The sequence below is a fragment of the Schistocerca gregaria genome, chromosome 7, assembly GCF_023897955.1.
Source record: "Schistocerca gregaria isolate iqSchGreg1 chromosome 7, iqSchGreg1.2, whole genome shotgun sequence".
Lineage (NCBI taxonomy): Eukaryota > Metazoa > Arthropoda > Insecta > Orthoptera > Acrididae > Schistocerca > Schistocerca gregaria.
The window spans coordinates 314,824,471-314,846,389 of NC_064926.1; the positions used below are offsets into that span (position 1 = coordinate 314,824,471).

General features: G+C 43.5%; 1 protein-coding gene across 1 annotated transcript in view; it reads left to right on the forward strand.

The window, feature by feature from the left end:
* The window catches only part of LOC126281802 (nose resistant to fluoxetine protein 6-like), a 252,843-nt gene extending 232,161 nt beyond the window's left edge, over positions 1-20,682 (forward strand). Inside the window, exons 11-12 of the mRNA XM_049981017.1 lie at positions 13,004-13,112; positions 20,178-20,682. Coding sequence (XP_049836974.1) covers positions 13,004-13,112; positions 20,178-20,338 — 270 coding nt within the window. The 3' untranslated portion in view covers positions 20,339-20,682. The remainder of the gene's footprint in view (positions 1-13,003; positions 13,113-20,177) is intronic.
* Positions 20,683-21,919: the final 1,237 nt, after the last annotated feature.

Below are 21,919 nucleotides of genomic sequence, written 5' to 3' on the forward strand. Positions count from 1 at the left end.
TCTAAACTGTGCCAAGTGCTAACTACGATAGAACAAGCTTTAATGATTTTTCAAACAAATTCTTGTGCTTGTGAATATCTGTCAGAATCTACTGCTCACTTAAATGACAATTAACCCATAAACGGCACTCTTTTGGACGCTTGTTTGCCGTAACGTTTGCTTCTATTACTTTATACTTTCACCCCTATAAGTTTTCGCTGTTAATTTTGATTCCCTGTTTATTTGACAGTAGGAATCTGTTCACAGCAGGTTAGCATATAACAAATAAATACCCATTATGCAGGGTGTAAACGATAACCGTGTATAACGTACCACCGTTTTGTAGGGGCAGTCGAGTTGAACAATTTGATACAGTACATTTGCGGTCTATCAAATCGAGAAACAGCTTCAAAATAGCCAACAAAAACCGCCTAACCTACAGCGAATAAGTGCCTCACGAGATTTCGGCTAAAATAGTCCTTGAATATTAAAAACTACTTGTTTTAGCACTTACAAAGAATAAAATTGACGTTTTACCTGAAACTTTTGCGAATTTTAACAGAAAAAAATGGTTCAAATGGCTCTGAGCACTATGGGACTCAACTACTGTGGTCATTAATCCCCTAGAACTTAGAACTACTTAAACCTAACTAACCTAAGGACATCACACACATCCATGCCCGAGGCAGGATTCGAACCTGCAACCGTATCAGTCCCACGGTTCCGGACTGCGGGCCTAGAACCGCAAGACCACCGCGGCCGGCTTTTAACAACATAAAATTAACAATTAAATTGGTTTATTTGTCTTCCTGTCTGACTACTAAATTACTGTGCTTCTATCCGAATCCACCAAAAATAACCACAGATATACAGGGTGACTCACTAACTATTGCGACCAAGAATAGCTCCTAAAGTATGATAGGAGCTGGAAAGTTTGTGAGACAAAAGTTGCATGGGACAACGGGGCCAAAATATGTCGTTGGTTTTGTGTTGCTAGGTGGGGTCGCTTCAGAGATGTGAAGGTCAACTTTGTTTGCTTTTTTTTATTTTAAATCGTTTGCTATAGTTTGGTACTTATTTTTTGATAGCGGCTGTCTAGACGAATTCGGTGATGTGTAACAGTAAGGTCTTTGTAGGTCAACGAAGGTCACAAAGGTGGCATGAACGTTCATTTACAGAAGGTGTTCAAACTAACGACCATTGGTATCAATGCAGTGCTGCTATCTTCTTATCATGGATTGAGTGGTATTCCTTAACACATCGGCACTTATCGAAACGCATGCTCTGACAATTCTCTCTCGCATACCTTCAGGTGTAGTTGGAACGTCTTTATAAACAATGTCTTTTACGAATCTCCACAAGAGAAAATCCAGAGGCGTCAAGTCTGGCGAAAGAGCCAGCCACGACACATCTCCTCCGCGTCCAATCCAACAATTTGGGAATTGTTTCTGCAACTCCTTTCTAGCCATCAGCGAAAAATGTCCGGGACATCCATTGTGTTGATACCCCATTCTGTTCCTTGTTTCTAAAGGTATTTCTTCCAATAACAGACCTAATGCTTCTTGCTAGAATGTGGTGTTCTTGCTACCATTAATATTTCTTTCGAAGACGGGCCTATAATTCTGTCCTCCAGAATCCCACACCATACATTCACCGACCACGGTTTTTGGTGTGAAACTTGCCGCAGCCAATATGGATTTTCAGTTGCCTAATAATGCATGTTATGCAAATTAACATTTGCGTGGTTCGGGAATGTAGCCTCGTCAGTGAATAAAATCAAATTAATAAATGTGTCATTCCTCTGAATCTGAAGTTGAGCTCATCGGTAGAATTCAGTGCGACGCATACAATCCATACCAGTTAACTCTTGGTGGAGACTGATATGGTAAGGATGATATTCATGCGGAACACGAACAACGCTACTCTGGCTCATGCCAGATTCCCTTGCGATTTAACGCGAACTAACACAATGATCTAGAACCACAATGGCAAGAGTACCAATTTCCGTTTCCTCGTTCGTAACTTTCCTTTTTTACCGGATATGTTTCTGATGCGTTGAATATCTAGTTGTTCTCTATTTATCATACACATATTTAAGTGTACGACGTGTATGGTGATTACTTTGAGGATATCTTTCAGCGTATAAGTCTGAAGCTTTCACTTAATATCGTTGGCATTCTCCGTAAATGGGAAGCATATCGATTTGTTCTTCGAAGGACTACATCATTCACATTCGCTTGATTCGACGATACTGGTCTAACCGTTCCTATTAGTGTTGTATTGCGAAACCGTCGAATGGTCTTCACATGTCAATGGCACATTAGATAGATACGCCGTATTCGGCGAATATTTACTATTTGCACGATATATGAGAGAGAACTGTCAGAACAAGTGCTTCGATAAGTGCCAAAGTGATAGGAATACCACTCAATCCATGATACGAAGATCGCAGCACTGCATTGATACCAATGGTCATCACTTCGAACACATTCTGTAAATGGACGTTCATGCCACCTATCTGACCTTCGTTGACCTTCAAAGACCTTACCGTTACACATCACTGGATTCGTTTCGATAGCCGCTATCAGAAAATAAGTACCAAACCACAGTATCCCATTTAAAAAACAAAGCTGACATTCATATCTCTGAAGCGAACCCACCTAGCAACAAAGAACCAACATCATAATACGGCCCCTGCTGTCCTATGGATCTTTTGTAACACAAACTTTCTAGCTCATTCCATATTTTCGGAGTTTTTCTCTGTGGCAATAGTTAGTAACTCACCCTGTATATCCCTTTCAAAAAGCAGATAAAAATTCGCTTCGCGGCTTTCTAAGAGACGTCTCCACTTCTTCTACGTAAATACAGACCAGATTGGTTTAAATTTAAAGAAATAGTATCGATGGTAATTGAGACATGTATACCAAATAAAACAGGTCAGAACACTGTTGCAGAAACAACGAAAGAAACATGCCAAACTTAAAAGAACGCAAAATCCCCAAGATTGGCGAAGTCTTATGGAAGTTCCAAATTTAGTGCGAAATTCAAAGAAAGATGCTTTTAATACACTCCTGGAAACTGAAATAAGAACACCGTGAATTCATTGTCCCAGGAAGGGGAAACTTTATTGACACATTCCTGGGGTCAGATACATCACATGATCACTCTGACAGAACCACAGGCACATAGACACAGGCAACAGAGCATGCACAATGTCGGCACTAGTACAGTGTATATCCACCTTTCGCAGCAATGCACGCTGCTATTCTCCCATGGAGACGATCGTAGAGATGCTGGATGTAGTCCTGTGGAACGGCTTGCCATGCCATTTCCACCTGGCGCCTCAGTTGGACCAGCGTTCGTGCTGGACGTGCAGACCGCGTGAGACGACGCTTCATCCAGTCCCAAACATGCTCAATGGGGGACAGATCCGGAGATCTTGCTGGCCAGGGTAGTTGACTTACACCTTCTAGAGCACGTTGGGTGGCACGGGATACATGCGGACGTGCATTGTCCTGTTGGAACAGCAAGCTCCCTTGCCGGTCTAGGAATGGTAGAACGATGGGTTCGATGACGTTTTGGATGTACCGTGCACTATTCAGTGTCCCCTCGACGATCACAGGAGGTGTAAGGCCAGTGTAGGAGATCGCTCCCCACAACATGATGCCGGGTGTTGGCCCTGTGTGCCTTGGTCGTATGCAGTCCTGATTGTGGCGCTCACATGCACGGCGCCAAACACGCAAACGACCATCATTGGCACCAAGGCAGAAGCGACACTCATCGCTGAAGACGACACGTCTCCATTCGTCCCTCCATTCACGCCTGTCGCGACACCACTGGAGGCGGGCTGCACGATGTTGGGGCGTGAGCGGAAGACGGCCTAACGGTGTGCGGGACCGTAGCCCAGCTTCATGGAGACGGTTGCGAATGATCCTCGCCGATACCCCAGGAGCAACAGTGTCCCTAATTTGCTGGGAAGTGGCGGTGCGGTCCCCTACGGCACTGCGTAGGATCCTACGGTCTTGGCGTGCATCCGTGCGTTGCTGCGGTCCGGTCCCAGGTCGACGGGCACGTGCACCTTCCGCTGACCACTGGCGACAACATCGATGTACTGTGGAGACCTCACGCCCCACGTGTTGAGCAATTCGGCGGTACGTCCACCCGGCCTCCCGCATGCCCACTATACGCCCTCGCTCAAAGTCCGTCAACTGCACATACGGTTCACGTCCACGCTGTCGCGGCATGCTACCAGTGTTAAAGACTGCGATGGAGCTCCGTATGCCACGGCCAACTGGCTGACACTGACGGCGGCGGTGCACAAATGCTGCGCAGCTAGCGCCATTCTACGGCCAACACCGCGGTTCCTGGTGTGTCCGCTGTGCCGTGCGTGTGATCATTGCTTGTACAGCCCTCTCGCAGTGTCCGGAGCAAGTATGGTGGGTCTGACACACCGGTGTCAATGTGTTCTTTTTTCCATTTCCAGGAGTGTAGTTTCCACAACGAAGCTCTGTCTTGAAATCTGGTAGAAAATCCAAAGATATTCTATTATATGTAAAGTACATAAGTGACAAGACGCAACGAATACCTTCACTGCGTGATAGCAACGTTAATGTTACAGCTGACAGTGCCACTAGAGTAAAATTGTTATACACAGTTTTCCTAAATTCCATCACCAAGAAAGTCTAACTAAATATTCCAGAATTCGAATCAGGAACAACTGCCAACATGAGTAACTTAGACATAGATATCCTAGGTGTACCGAATTAACTTACATCACTTCATAAAAGCAAGGCCTTCGTTCCAGATTCTATACCAGTTAGGTTTCCTTTAGAGTATGCTGATACAATATCTCCATACTTAACAATCATAGACAAGCGTTCGCTCTTCGAAAGAATGGAAAGCTGCACAGCTTACACGAATACTCCAGTAAGGAAATAGGAGTAATCTGCTGAATTACACATCCATAACACTAAGGTCGATTCGAAGTAGGATTTTTGAACATACACTACCGGCCATTAAAACTGCTACACCAAGAAGAAATGCAGATGATAAACGGGTATTCATTGCACAAATATATTATACTGGAACTGACACGTGATTACATTTTCATGCAGTTTGGGTGCATAGATCCTGAGAAATCAGTACCCAGAACAACCGCCTCTGGCCGTAATGACGGCATTGATAAGCCTGGGCATTGAGTCATACAGAGCTTGGATGACGCGTACAGGTACAGCTGCCCATGCAGCTTCAACACGATACCTCAGTTCATTAAGATTAGTGACTTTGTCACGAGCCAGTTGCTCGGCCACCATTGACCAGACGTTTTCAATTGGTGAGAGATCTGGAGAATGTGCTGGCCAGGGCAGCAGTCGAACATTTTTTGTATCCAGAAAGGCCCGTACAGGACCTGCAACGTGGGGTCGTGCATTAGCCTGCTGAAATGTAGGGTTTCGCAGGAATCGAATGAAGGGTAGAGCCACGAGTCGAAAACATCTGAAATGTAACCTCCACTCTTCAAAGTACCGTCAATGCGAACAAGAGGTGACCGAGACGTGCAACCAATGGAACCCCATACCATCACGCCGGGTGGTACGCCAGTATGGCGATGACGAATACCCGCTTCCAGTGTGCGTTCACCGCGATGTCACCAAACACGGATGCGACCATCATGGTGCTGTAAACAGAACCTGGATTCACCCGAAAAAATGACGTTTTGCCATTCGTGCACCCAGGTTTGTCGTCGAGTACACAACCGCAGGCACTCCTGTCTGTGATGCAGCGTCAAGAGAACCGCAGTCATGGTCTCCGAGCTGACAGTCCATGCTGCTGCAAACATCGTCGAACTGTTCGTGCAGATGGTTGTTGTCTTGCAAACGTCCCCATCTGTTGACACAGGGATCGAGACGTGGTTGCACGATCCGTTACAGCCATGCGAATAAGATGCCTGTCATCTTGACTGCTAGTGCTACAAGGCCGTTGGGATCCAGCACCGCTTTCCGTATTACCATCCTGAACCCACCGATTCCATATTCTGTTAATTGGATCTCGACCAACGCGAGCAGCAATGTCGCGATACGATAAACCGCAATAGTGATAGGCTACAATCCGACCTTTATCAAAGTCAGAAACGTGATGGTACGCATTTCTCCTCCTTACACGAGGCATTACAACTACGTTTCACCAGGCAACGCTGGTCAACTGCTGTTTGTGTATGAGAAATCTGTTGGATATTTTCCTCATGTCAGCACGTTGTAGGTGTCGCCACCGGCGCAAACTTTGTGTGAGTGCTCTGAAAGCTAATCATTTGCATATCACAACATCTTCCTGTCGGTTAAATTTCGCGTCTGTAGCACGTCACCTTCGTGGTGTAGCAATTTTAATGGACAGTAGTGTATACTGTTGATTTGGGCCATGTACCTGACGTTCGCCTGAAGAGATCGGCAACCTCTCGGGCACTGAAGGATTACGGGATTGCATATATACGAGGCATCGCCTCCCCGACTGGTCTGATCACAACAAGGAAGTCAGACTGCAGGACAAGCGCCATCAGAGGTCTTCCGTGCTAGGGACCTATTTCCTCCGGCGTGTCACTTGTGTGGAACTGGAGCGGCATGAATATTTCCGCGCCCCCGCTACATAGGGCAAGCCAACGCGTGTGCAGTTCACTCCACCGAAGCTCTGGGACAATTTGTGCAGTGACTCTTAGCAGTCCGTCAGTCAGAGACCGGTCGGAAGCAATCGCAGCGGGACGTACGACTTCCCACGGATTAACAGTGGCGAAGTTTCACGTCCCAATACGCTTATTCACTGTGTGCTCCAGGCATATGCCCTATAGTGTCTGAGAAGTTGTATAATTTTTTACTAAGAAGAGATTTTCCTTTGTTATTAAATCTCTCTACTGCGGTCTTAATAAACTCTTGTTCTTGAAACTTCCTGGCAGATTAAAACTGTGTGTCGGACCGGGACTCGAACTCGGGACCTTTGCCTTTCGCGGGCAAGTGCTCCACCAACTGAGCTACCCAAAACCGACTCACGCCCCGTCCTCATAGCTTTACTTCTGCCAGTAACTCGTCTCCTACATTCCAAACTTAACAGAATCTGCCAGGAAGTTTCATATCAGCGCACACTCCGCTGCAGAGTGAAAATCTCATTCTCTCGTTCTTGTTTACCTCTGTCTTTTTCTTTTATTATTAAATCTCTCTAATGCGGGGTTAATAAACCCTTGTTCTTGTTTACCTGTGTCTTACTATGGTTTGTCAGACATCTTCCCCGTGGAAGATTTAGCAGCTTACTTCGAATAGAACAGTTTATTGACCAACAGCCAACACGGATTCAGAAAATATCATTCTTGTGAAACACAACTTCCTCTTTATTCTCATGAAGTAATAAGTGCTATCAACAGGAGATCTCAAAATGATTCCGTATTGCTATATTTCCTGAAGGGTTTTGACGCCGTTCCTCACAAGCAACTTCTAATCAAATTGCATGCTTACAGAGTATCATCTTAGTGGTGTGACTGGATTCCTGATTTCCTCTCAGAAAGGTCACAGTTCGAATCTGGCACTCCCCAAGAAAATGTTCCTGATCTGCATAAACAATTTAGGAGACAATTTGAGCAACCCTCTTAGATTGTTTGCAGATGATGCTGTACTTTACCTTCCTGTAAAATCATTAGATAATCAAACCCAACTGCCAAACGATTAGGGCAAGTTACCTGTGTAGTGAAAAAAGTGGCAATTGCCTCCATATAACAAAAAGTGTAAGTAAACCTAACTAACCTAAGCACATCATACACATCCATGCCCGAGGCAGGATTCGAACCTGCGACCGTAGCAGCCGCGTGGTTCCGGACTGATGCGCCTAGAACCTCTCGGTCACATAGACCGGCATTCCATTTCACCGGTACATACGGAGGTACAGCACATTTCAACTGCAATGCCGACTGAAGACCTTAATATAGAGTCCCCTTGTATTCCACAACTTGAAGAATTACTACAGGCATTTTTGATAATGAACATTTGTGAGCAGAAGACAACAAATGGCGAGGAAGAATTTAAGTTAAATCCAGTTTTGTTAATTCTGTTTTTTCTATTAAATGTGAAAATACATAAATCTTCTTCGAAAAATGTTGCAGTATTGCAACAAATGCAGTACTGCATAACAAATTACAGATTTATCGATTTAGTAAATTTGTTGAAATTTTTACTCAAAACGTGCCCAACATACTTAAAATCAGATGAACATAAAACAATTACGACGTATATGTCAACAACAAATCAATTTTATTGGAAAAGCACCTAGGCTCAATCGAAAAATTTGAAAGGTTATTAGCAGGCGAAACGGTAACATCGGTTGAGTATCAAAGAGCTATCTATGGAACATATTCAAGTGTAAAATACCTGTAGAATACTCTGATTTATATTTAAAAACTGACATTCTGTTTCCAGCAGATATGTTCAAAATCTTTCGCAGTCTTCGCCCCAAAACATACGAATTGGATCCAGCACAGTACATTACTTCGCCTGGCTTGTCATGGGAAAATTACTAAAGAGGAATGGTAGTTTATTACCGACATCAAACAACTAGAGTTTGTTGAGAGAGGCCCTAGATGTGGTATTGTCCATTGTTTTTGCAAATTTGCAGTTGCCAACAACACATAGATGTTAAATTATGACGATAAAATTGACGAATCTTACATCATATGTCTTAATGTGAATAGCATCTACAGGTGGGTGATGTTGCAGCACCTTCCATGTCCAATTTTGAATGGCTTCCTTCAGAGAGTGTTAAAACTTTCAGCATGGAAAACGCACCAAACGATTCGAAAGTAGGGTACATTTTAGAAGTGAGTCTCGAATACCGTGAGAGTATTCACACTTTGCATTTGGAAAAAATGCCACCACCATCCGATAGTAAGAAACCAAAGAAATTAATTTTGACATTATCTGAGAAGAAAAACCATATTTTCATTATACGAATTTGAGACAATGTTTACAGCACAAAAATCAAACTGGCTTTACAAAAAGATTCAGAGCGTTTTGTAATTGAGACAAGGTATACTGGAACTAGCTATACAGTGACGATAATGCACAAAAACACATGAGTGCAATAAATGGTTTTGAGAAGAACTTTTTCAGATATCCTGGAGAAGCAGAATTTAGTCAGCTGCATTAATTGCTAAGCCAGATTTTCGAAAGACTGTGAGTTTTCAACGAAAATTTAGTCGCCACTGCATTGATCAGGCTAAAAGCTACCTTCGATAAACTCACTACAGCAGGAATGGCCATTTTGGATATGTCGTGAACGGTTCTTTTAGACTTCCATTTTGGTTACATATGAAACAAATTTCTGGCACATCATCAAAAACTACACTACAAGGATACTAACAACTTAATCTACCAGATTAAAACTCTGAGTATTTATGAGCGTATTAAGAGTAACATGCATACGAAGTTCGGTTTATGGGTTTCAATGCAAATAACGGTTAAGATATTCCACTGATAAATAAAAAATAGTTTGGATTAATGAAAGACAAACAAAAATGTGAACCTATTACAGAATTTGTCAGTCTTTGAGCAAAGATTTATGGTCTTGATACGAAACCTAGGCACGTAATGTGCCGAGCGAAGGGAACAAAGCAGCCTCCTGTTAATGTTAACCATCAATGATTACAAGCAGTGTGTACTGCTCCTGGAAGTACAAATGACTGAGTAACATTTAATTCAAACTAAGCAGTAAATTGCTTCTTCTGTTAGACAACATAAATTCGTATCATCTGCACAAGACGATAAACATTTGATACTTCCTGATAAGGAAAATACAATGGCTTGGGATAACTACTGCATTAAGAATGATGATCGATTTTATCCTCAGTACCTATAAAAACGAAAATACCTGAAAGATGGAAATGAAATGTGTGTAAAAATGTAAATTGAAGGTATTACTTTGCGGTCACTTTCATCTTTGGAAGTGATGTGAATTCACATATTTCTTATTCATGTTCTCGTTACCTTGGTACATACGTTTCGAAGAAACTTTTGTAATCTATTGTACTTGCTCAGATACTGAATGTGTAAGAAACACTGATGTAAAAACATTATATTAAAAAAAAAAGTTTGTAACCATTTTTTAATGCCTTGAGTATTTTTTGTTTGAGTTTCTTTTCCTTCCCATTCCCTCTATTATTTATGCTTCAGTGTGTTTGTGTGTGTGTGTGTGTGTGTGTGTGTGTGTGTGTGTATGTGTGTGTGTGTGTGTATGTGAAAGAGAGAGAGAGAGAGAGAGAGACAGAGAGACAGAGAGGTAGTGTGTGTGTGTGTGTGTGTGTGTGTGTGTGAGTGAGTGTTTGTACGCTCGTATGTGTCTTGCATACACAATTTAGATAAAGATGCTTACATACATTTTTAAAATATTATGGGATAAATCTTTGAACATGGAAACAGTTCAAGTGAAATTTACGTATTTTTCGATATGGGAAATACTGTAGTATTGACAAATATCTGTGAATGTGTACTATTTTTTACAAAATTCAGTAGTATCTTGACAGTTACATTGTGACTCGGTGTTCCACTTCAATACTACGTTGTATTTGGGGATGATGGGGGGAGGGGGAGGGGAGGAGGCGGAGGGGCGTGGGTTGGGGAAAAGGGCGGGGGGGGGGGGGGAGGGAAGGTGGCATGAGTACCTAATGCTTTCAAGAGCATTTCCATTGCCCCCTGATTCTTTTGGCAAGGTGGTTAAAAGCCAGCTACCAGGATTGCCATATACATACCTCTGATAACAACCAACATTGTTATCGAATCCATAGTTTTGGGACCACTACGCTCATTGTTGACTGTCCTTGGACGTTTCGGCCCTAACTATGTAGGGGCAGGTGGGGGGGGGGGGGGGGGGGGAGGGTGCATGACCAGTGACACATCAGGCCATCTCTGTAATCTCTTAAGTAATTTCTATCTAACTGGGCACATGTATGACTTGTAACCTGGAAAAAAATACTGTGACTCTCCTGGAATCCAATCATCTGAAGGTTCAGCGAAACGGAGTGTCATAAAAGCATGACTCAGCGACGCCAAGAGCAGTTTCAACCATATTTGATATACACATGACTAATTTTTCGAATGTGACTATTGCAGGAGTAAGATACGCCTTCACCCCTAGTGATGGGGATGGAGATGAGAAGGGAATGATACGTAAAAATGTTCTAAGGTGTGCTACTGATACCTTTTCCCCGAATTTAGAAGACTCAGAATGCTTTAAATGTATGAAGCGCAGTTTATCCCCTACGTGTGCTGATCAGCGCGTCAACCAGGTCGCGAGAATTAGCAGTACAGCAAGACAATAATTTTGTATATGTGTTCCGGGTACTAAGATTATACCAGACAGATGATATTTATTTGGTCATCAGTCTTCTGACTGGTTGTAAGGGGCCAGCCACAAATTCCCCCACTGTGCTACCCTCTTCATCTCAGAGAAGCACTTGCAACCTACGTCCTCAATTATTTGCTGGGCGTATTCTAATCTCTGCCTTCCTCTACAGTTTTTACCCTCTACAGCTCCCTGTAGTATTCTGAAAGTTATCTCGTAAAGTCTTAACAGATGACCTGTCATCCTATCCTTCCTTCTTGTCATTGTTTTCCATATATTCCTTCCCTCGCGAATTCTGCGGTGTACCTCCCCATTTCTTACTTCATCAGTCAACCCAATTTTCAACATTCTTCTCTAGCACCACATTTCAAGTGCCCCTATTCTCTTCTGTTCCGGTTTTCCCATAGTCCGTGACTCACTCCCGTAAGGTCTATATTTAACACTGCTAGACTTCTCTTGGCCAGGAGTGCCACATTTGCCAGTGCTAGTCTGCTTTTTATATCCTCCTTGCTACGTCCATCATGGGTTATTTAGTTGATTAGGTAGCAGAATTCCTGAACTTCGTGATCACAAATTTTCATATTAAGTTTCTCGCTGCTCTAATTTCTGCTAATTATCATCACTTTCCTCTTGCTTCTGTTTGCTGTCAATCCGTGTTCTGCAGTCATTAGACCGTTCATTCCAATCAGCAGATTGAGTAATTCTTCTTTATTTTCACTGAGTGTAGCAATGTCACCAGCGAATCTTAACATTGATATCCTTTCACCTTAATTTTTAATTCCACGTCTGAACCTTTCTTTTATTTCCTTCATTGCTTCTGCGATGTGCAGACTGAACAGTAGGAGCAAAAGCTTACGTCTTTGTCTTAAACACTTTTTAAACTGTGCACTTCGTTCTTGGTCTTCCACTCTTATTTTTCCTCTTGGCTCTTGTACATGTTGTATATTACACGTCTTTTCCTGTAGCTTGCCCCTATTTTTGTCAGAATTTCGAACATCTTCCTCCATTTGACATTGTCGAACACTTTTCCTAGACTGAAAAATCCTATGAAAGTGTCTTGATTTTTATTCAGTCTTTCTTCCATTACTAATTGCCTATCTGGTGCCTTTACCTTTCCTAAGGCCAAAGTGATCGTCATCTAACACATCCTCAAGTTTCTTTTCCACTCTTTTGTATATTGTTCTTGTGAGCAACTTGGATGCTTGAGCTGTTAAGCTCATTGAGCGATTACTTTCGCAATTGTCGATTCTTGCCATCGTCGGAAATTGTGTGGACGATGTTTTCCCGAAAGTCAGACCGTATATCTCCAGATTCATGTATTCTACAAACCAACGTGAACAGTCTTTTTTTTTTGCCGCTTCCCACAAAGGTTTTATGAAATGAAATGGATTGATATCCATCCCTACCGCTTTATTTGATATCAAGTCTTCCAAAGCTTCCTTTAAAATTCTGATTCTAATACTAGATCCCTTATCTCTTCTATATCGATTCATGACAGCTGAATAACACAGGAAAGTTTAAGGTTGGCTTTGAACTCGTATGGTGTAAAACAGCACAGGCTCAGACATGTATGTGTGCATTGTTTGTGATAAAGACTTAACACGAGAGAAGCCGCGGTTAAAAAGCTGGTACGTTTATATACATTGTGTGTAAATTGCAGGTCCAGAAAGCACTGAGCGTCTTGCTGATGGTGTTACCAGTGGCAGCGGTCCTCTCACTGAGCTTCGAGATGCCTGTCCTCAATCTATCTAAGGCTTTTCTCAATCCAGGTGAGACACTAGCAATAGAAACACAGGCTACCAAAAACAAATGTCGAAGTTTTTTTCGTTTATTGTTCCACGGATGAGCCAAAACGTTAAAACACCCTACTTAGTAGCTTGTTTGCCCAGCTCTGGAACAAAACACATAACTGATTCTGCGTATCAGAGATCCGTGGTTTGCTGGTAAGTTTGTGGAGGTATGCTGCATTAAATATCTACGCACAGGTCACATAATTCGCGTAAATAACGGGCCGTTCATTTGGGTACGCAGTGATGGCGTCCGATAGTGACTCTTGTGGGTTTCATAGAATTTACATCATTCATATTCGGACGCCGTGTCGTCAACATGAGTTCCCTATAACGCTCCTCAAACCACTGTAGCACCGTTCTGTCTCTGAGACACGGACAAATACACTCCTGGAAATGGAAAAAAGAACACATTGACACCGGTGTGTCAGACCCACCATACTTGCTCCGGACACTGCGAGAGGGCTGTACAAGCAATGATCACACGCGCGGCACAGCGGACACACCAGGAACCGCGGTGTTGGCCGTAGAATGGCGCTAGCTGCGCAGCATTTGTGCACCGCCGCCGTCAGTGTCAGCCAGTTTGCCGTGGCATACGGAGCTCCATCGCAGTCTTTAACACTGGTAGCATGCCGCGACAGCGTGGACGTGAACCGTATGTGCAGTTGACGGACTTTGAGCGAGGGCGTATAGTGGGCATGCTGGAGGCCGGGTGGACGTACCGCCGAATTGCTCAACACGTGGGGCGTGAGGTCTCCACAGTACATCGATGTTGTCGCCAGTGGTCGGTGGAAGGTGCACGTGCCCGTCGACCTGGGACCGGACCGCAGCGACGCACGGATGCACGCCAAAACCGTAGGATCCTACGCAGTGCCGTAGGGGACCGCACCGCCACTTCCCAGCAAATTAGGGACACTGTTGCTCCTGGGGTATCGGCGAGGACCATTCGCAACCGTCTCCATGAAGCTGGGCTACGGTCCCGCACACCGTTAGGCCGTCTTCCGCTCACGCCCCAACATCGTGCAGCCCGCCTCCAGTGGTGTCGCGACAGGCGTGAATGGAGGGACGAATGGAGACGTGTCGTCTTCAGCGATGAGAGTCGCTTCTGCCTTGGTGCTAATGATGGTCGTATGCGTGTTTGGCGCCGTGCAGGTGAGCGCCACAATCAGGACTGCATACGACCAAGGCACACAGGGCCAACACCCGGCATCATGGTGTGGGGAGCGATCTCCTACACTGGCCGTACACCTCTGGTGATCGTCGAGGGGACACTGAATAGTGCATGGTACATCCAAACCGTCATCGAACCCATCGTTCTACCATTCCTAGACCGGCAAGGGAACTTGCTTTTCCAATAGGACAATGCACGTCCGCATGTATCCCGTGCCACCCCGCGTGCTCTAGAAGGTGTAAGTCAACTACCCTGGCCAGCAAGATCTCCGGATCTGTCCCCCAATGAGCATGTTTGGGACTGGACGAAGCGTCGTCTCACGCGGTCTGCACGTCCAGCACGAACGCTGGTCCAACTGAGGCGCCAGAAGTCAACTACCCTGGCCAGCAAGATCTCCGGATCTGTCCCCCAATGAGCATGTTTGGGACTGGATGAAGCGTCGTCTCACGCGGTCTGCACGTCCAGCACGAACGCTGGTCCAACTGAGGCGCCAGGTGGAAATGGCATGGCAAGCCGTTCCACAGGACTACATCCAGCATCTCTACGATCGTCTCCATGGGAGAATAGCAGCCTGCATTGCTGCGAAAGGTGGATATATACTGTACTAGTGCCGACATTGTGCATGCTCTGTTGCCTGTGTCTATGTGCCTGTGGTTCTGTCAGTGTGATCATGTGATGTATCTGACCCCAGGAATGTGTCAATAAAGTTTCCCCTTCCTGGGACAATGAATTCACGGTGTTCTTATTTCAATTTCCATGAGTGTATATTGCTGAAAGATGACATCGCCGACGGGAAAGACGTCAAGCATGTAGGGATGCAGGTGGTTTACAGCTGTCAGCGTGTCTTCGATTACTACCACAAGTCCCATGCAAGCGCAGGGGAATGTCTGCCATAGCATAATACTGCTCCCACCGGCCTGCGTCCGTGGCGCGCTGCACCTTTCGAGCCGCCGTTCATTTCGATGACGGTTTTTGTGGAGACGACCATCAAGCTAGTGTAGCAAAAATTTGATTCACCCGAAGAACCGACAAATTTCCGTTGATCGACGGTAGAATCCAGATGGTCCCGTGCCCACTACAATCGTAACTGACGATGTCGTTGTGTCAATGTGCGAACAAGTAGAGGTGGTCTGTTGCGGGGTTCCATTTTGAACAATGCGCGATGAACAGAGCGCTCCGAAACACTTTTGCGTGCACCAGCGCTGTTCTCTTTCGGCAGTGATATCACAGACCACCATATGTCCTACTTTACAGATTAGACAAACTTCTGAGCCCCACGCTCCCTGAAGAGTCGAGGTTATCCAACCATTTAGCGCCTAGTGCTAATTTCTTTCCAACTCTTTTACGTAGACAGTAGCACGTGAACATTCGACCAGCTTTGTCTTTTTTGAGATACTCGATCGCAGGCTCTGCGTGATAATAATCTACCCTTTGTCAAAGTCGCTTAACTCAAAGGATTTGCACATTTGCGCCCCGTATTTTCGCTAGGGTGATCCACCGTCCGTGCCTGATCGGCTCACACACTTTTGTAGCCTTGTCACGTGCGTGAAACGCCACCAGGCGGCATCAAACTTCGCGGTGGACAGTCGTCACAATGTATTGGCTATCAGTGTATCTACTATTATTACAAGAACCGGAGATGTATTAAGTCGAAAATTAATACTGAAGGTGATCAATACCCACGTCAAGACAACGTGAAATAATATTTCCTTTAACGGAAAACAGCGTAAAATGTAAGTACTTTTCCCCAGTCCGCCCCCGGTAGCTGAGTGGTCATCGCGACAGAATGTCAATCCTAAGGGCCCGGCTTCGATTCCCGGCTGGGTCGGACGTTTCCTCCGCTCAGGGAGTGGGTGTTGTGTTGTGCTAATCATCATCACTTCATCCCCATAGACGTTCAGGTCACCGAAGACTTGCACGAGGCGAGCGGTCTACCCGACTGGACGCCCCAGTCACACGACATTTTTATTTACTTTTCCCCAATCCTTTCAGTAGCCGACTTTCCAGCTCAGAGCACTTCCTGTCTCTCTTATGGTCGCTGCCAAGCTGATGGCATACAGTTTAGTTCCACCTTTCTGAGAGCTCATTGTGTACATGTAGTAGGTATCGTTTTGCATACGTTTTCAGCGTATAAAAGTATTTTCTGCGTCTAATTAAACCAAAGATAAATGTGTAATATGTTCCGTTCTGAAGCATCTGTTAGAACAAAGGGGTATAGTAAATTTCTGTAATTGTATATCTCACGTGTCCTGTTACCCACTCTGCCTCTCTTCTTCATACTGTTCCCGTCCTGCAACAGCAGTTAGTATTCCGCATCTACAGTTTCTAGGTCTAAAATTAAAAATGAAATGAAATGTGTGTGAAATCTTGTGGGACTTAACTGCTAAGGTCATCAGTCCCTAAGCTTACACACTACTTAACCTAAAGTATCCTAAGGGCAATCACACACACCCATGCCCAAGGGAGGACTCGAACCTCGCCGGGACCAGCCGAACAGTCCATGACTGCAGCGCCACTAGACCGCTCGGCTAATCCCGCGCGGCTAAAATTAAAAGAATATTCGGGGTTCTGTCCAAATCTCAGGCTAGTTACAAGCCTGAAAGTCAGCAAGAAAGTGTTAAAACTAGGGACACTGAGGATATCTGTACCAGACAAAAAGTCTCAATAAACATAGAATGTAAGTGATATTTCATCGTCCGACGAACTTTTGGCTGTGCATAAAAAGATGGACAGTTAGCTGTTATAGTAAATATAAATTATAAAATTGATTAAGGCTTTACTAACGCATATTGGTTTTCATAAATCAAAGATAAATTAGAAAATTAATAATAAGTTTTATGCCGAGTTCAACGAAACCTAGGTGAAATGTAGAATATAGAGCAACAATTATAGTATGAACCTTCATTCCAACGAAATAAGTTCGAGAAAAAACTTGTCTTAAGTTAACAAAATTGATATGGCTGTTTTGTTCAGCATAAGTAATGCCGCTACACAGTGCAGTAACCCTACGAAGCAATCCAACTCATTCAGCGGTATGTAGTATCGATAACGATGGTAGCCGGCCGCGGTGGCCGTGCGGTTCTAGGCGCTTCAGTCCTGAACCATGCGGCTGTTACGATCGCAGGTTCGAATCCTGCCTCGGGCATGGATGTGTGTGGTGTCCTTAGGTTAGTTAGGTGTAAGTAGTTCTAAGTCTAGGGGACTGATGACCTCAGATGGAAAGACAGCCATTTGATAACGATGGTATCTATAAGCTCCAGCAGGTAGTGAAACCTGTCAGGGGAATGGAAAGACGACTGAGAAGAGTTACAGAGCTCTCAAGAATACTCCAAAACGACCAAGAATGTCCTCTATATAGAACTACACAATCATAATATTTTGCAAAGAAATGTCGGCGTCTATGCTACAGCAATAGTCATTTCTTATTTTTTGTATACTGACATGAGTTCCAGACTCCTTGCTTACAGACGGATACTATCCGTCAGATACAAGCTAAACTACAGGGTGGGAGAGGTGGCCGAAACACCATATCCTTAACATACCCCCATAAGAAAAAATCGCAGGGGGTAAGATCAGGGCTTCTTGGAGGCCAGTGATGAAGTGCTCTGTCACGGGCTGCCTGGCGGCCGATCCATCGCCTCGGGTAGTTGACGTTCAGGTAGTTACGGACAGATAAGTGCCAATGTGGTGGCGCTCCATCCTGCTGAAATATGAATTGTTGTGCTTCTTGTTCGAGCTGAGGGAACAGCCAATTCTCTAACATCTCCAGATACTGTAGTCCAGTCCACCTTCGAAGAAAAAGGGACCAAAAACTTTATTGGCTGAAATGGCACAAAAAACGTTCACCTTAGGCGAGTCACGTTCATACTGAGTTGTTTCCCGCGAATTCTCATTGCCCCATATACAGACATTGTGACGGTTGACTTTCCCGTTAGTGTGAAAAGTTGCTTCATCACTAAACACAATCTTTGAAACGAAAGATTCATCTGTTTCCATTTGAGCAAGGATAAAATCACAGAAATCGATTCTTTTAATCTTATCACCTGCAGACAGTGCTTGAACCAATTTCAAACGATAAGGTTTCATAACTAACCTTTTTGTTAGGACTCTCCATACAGTTGATTGTGGAATTTGCAGCTCTCTGCTAGCTCTGCGAGTCGATTTTCCTGGGCTGCGAACAAATGCTTGCTGGATGCATGCTACATTTTCATCACTCATTCTCGGCCTTCCAGAACTTTTTCCTTTGCACAAACACCCGTTCTCTGTAGACTGTTTATACCAACGTTTAATATACCATTCGAAACATGTCAAAAATTTTTGATGTTGCAAAAAAATATTAATGAAATGCAATAAAAATGAACTATCACTTGAATTTGTTGCAAAAAGTACGTTAATTTATATTTTATTAGTACTTCCTCAGCTGAACGAGTGCCAGCAGACATGCTGATTTATCAGTGTTGTGAATTTCTTCAGCATGTCTGTATTCTTAAACTGCATATGAAAAATTCAAAACATTTTTCACCGTAATTCATATAATACTGAAACACAGTGTAACGAAGTGTAGTATCTCAGTACCCCCCGCCCCCCACCCCTAGCCCCCACAAATGCAGTAGCCTTAAAAATATGTGTTCATCACAAAGGGATCGAGTATTTCATCTCATAACTTGTAACTAAGGCTGGAATAGTCAGAGTTCTTATGACTCTTGACGTTACAAACTCTTGCTTTCAATAAGAGGAATTCAAATGTAAGAAAAAAATAAACTCCGCCCGAATAGACCAAGAAGGCCCAACCGTACCGATCGTCCGCCGTGTCACCCTCAGCCCACAGGTGTCACTGATTGGAGATATGGAGGGGCATGTGGTCAGCACACTGCTCTCTCTGCCGTATGTCGGTTTACAAGACCGGAGCCGCTACTTCTCAATCAAGTAGCTTCTCAGGTTGCCTCACAAGGGCTGAGTGCACTCTGCTTGCCAACAGCGGTCGGCAGACGGGATGGTCACCCATCCAAGTGCTAGCCCAGCCCGACAGTAATTAACTTCGGTGATCTGACGGCAACCGGTGTTACCACTGTGGCAAGGCCGTTGGCTAGTTCATATGTACCAAAAATATTTTAAAAAATTCGGGACAAATCTACAAATATCATGACTGCCCCGAAAAAAACCATGAAGTTAACTCTTTAAGCAACTGAGCAGACCGACAACAGTTTCACAACACATATTGTTGTTAATAATAAGTAATAGTTTGTAGACAACAGCAACATGCATAAATATAATGTTAGAAGGATAAAATAATTGTATCAGCCATCACTCAGTCTTAACATGAACGAAAGAGGCATTCAGTCATGAAAATCTTTGAACTACTAACAGTTGATGTAAAGAATTTAATAGTTAATAAAATTAACTTCAAACACGAACGGAAATCACATCTGCCTGACAGCTCCTTCTGCTCCATAGAGAAAATTGTGAACATCTAGTAGCATGGTGTGTGTATTAAAAAAATGTTGCCAAATTTTTCGCTGGTAAAGTATACTATAATTGTAAAGCTGGCTGCCACTGACCATCCACTTGCATCTCAGTAGTACATTACGAAGATGATTATGAAGACATCCGAAACCACAAAGTTTAATTAAGTAAAATTGAAAACGTTATTATTTTACTATCATTTCCTGCATTTGACTACTATTTTCTTTTGCTAAAATTTCTATGAATTATGACATGTTCACGCGTTTTTACTAGACTAAATTGACAATGTGTAATACCTAATTAAATACTAAAGACGTGCTGTAACCGACATGCTGGAGTGTCCTATATAGCAGCAGCGAAGCGCAAAATGTTTCTATGGAGCCACTAATGTATCGCATTTTTTTCGATTCCAGGGAGGCAACAAGGAAACTGCTGGCGCTCTCGAGCCAAACCAGTATCAGATGCAACTGAGCAGAAACTGCCGGCAGACCCGCAAGTGAGAGATGTCCATATGACAGTTGAGAATCCCAGAGAGCAATCGAGGTTCAACCCAAACGAAGTCGTGCATCTGTAGGGTGGCAGAGGGGGTAAAAAAAAATTCCCTGTTTCTACTGACGACATCAACGATTTCCTACGGAAATGGATATTGAGAAACATGCATGCTTCGCCGGTTCTTACACTAGCTGCAAACGCAATGGTCAGATTTGTACTGTGTGAAACATATTGGGAATGTCTATCGTATTAACGTCGTCTGTAACACTCCTGTATAAGTGCAGGTATATTTACTTTTTTAAAAAATGATACAAAATAATGCAAAATACCTCACAGTGACGCAGTTTTGCATAAAAATTCGAAGATTCCATTACACCATGGAAAAAATATTTCATAGGTAATTAAACCTAGAGCCTTACTAAATAATTATATTTCCTCTTATTCTTCTTGAAGAGAGTTGATTTAAGCCTGAAGTGCTCGACCAGCGAACGAGTGAATGATCATCTAGTGCCAGTTTCGGTAGTATACCTGGACAACAAACAAACGAAGGAATGCATAGAATCCTTGAAAGGTCTTCGCTTGCGTTGCTCATTTCTCAGGCCAAATAACACAAACGCAGCCTAGACGGTCGTTCACTCGCCTGTCCTTACTGTAACACGTGATTAAGAATTCTCGTGCATTTTCCTTTATGTTGTTGTTTCTATTGTAGTCTGTAGTCCGAAGACCGGTTTGGTACAGATCATTAGCCTAATCGATAAGATGCAAGCCTCTTCATCTCTGCATTACTACTGCAGCACAGATACAGTTCCATCTCTTTCTGTACTCTAGGCTTGGGTTTCATCTACAATTCGCAACATTCCACATCCCATTATCACCACATTATTTCTTGAAGTCTCAAGTTCTGTGCCATCCATCTACGCGCCTTCTAGTCAAGCTGCGCAATAAATGTCTTTTTGTCTCTGATTCGGTTCAATACCTCTTCATTAGTTATTCGAACTACCTATTTAATCTTCAGTACTTTTATGCAGTACAAAATTCCAGTCCTTCTAGTCTGATCCTGTCTGTACTGCTTATCTTCTTCATTTCGTTTCAAACTAAAACTGCACCCCAGACAAATATTTTCATAAAAGACTAACAGTTAAATTTGTTTCAATAAATTCATGGCACGTGGCTGGAAAAGAGCAGTTTATTAAATTGCTACCGATTTCGGTCACTGACCATCATCATGCACGTGAATCAACTGCAGAAAACAGAAACCTCGTGTACAAACGGCAAAAAGACACGAAGTACAAAAACATAACTTACGAAAAAATTGCCTACTGCATGTCACATGCAAGTCATGCTGAACCTAGAAATCGTATTAATGTCAGTGTCATGAATAATGATACAGAAAAACAATATACGTTTTAAACATCAACAGAAAACTGACCATACGTAGTCAGGACATAGCACGAAAAGTCAAAACACTCGTAACTTCAAAGACGACACTAAGAAGATGTCCAATCGACATAAATTACGACATACAAATATGATTTTAAGATAAAAAGAACCATAATTACAACAATTACAGGACAGTCGTAAGTAAAAAATGTACAAAAGCCACAAGCATCAGTTATCAAAAACACTGGTTTAATAAGCATTACACGACAATAATGTAAGTAAA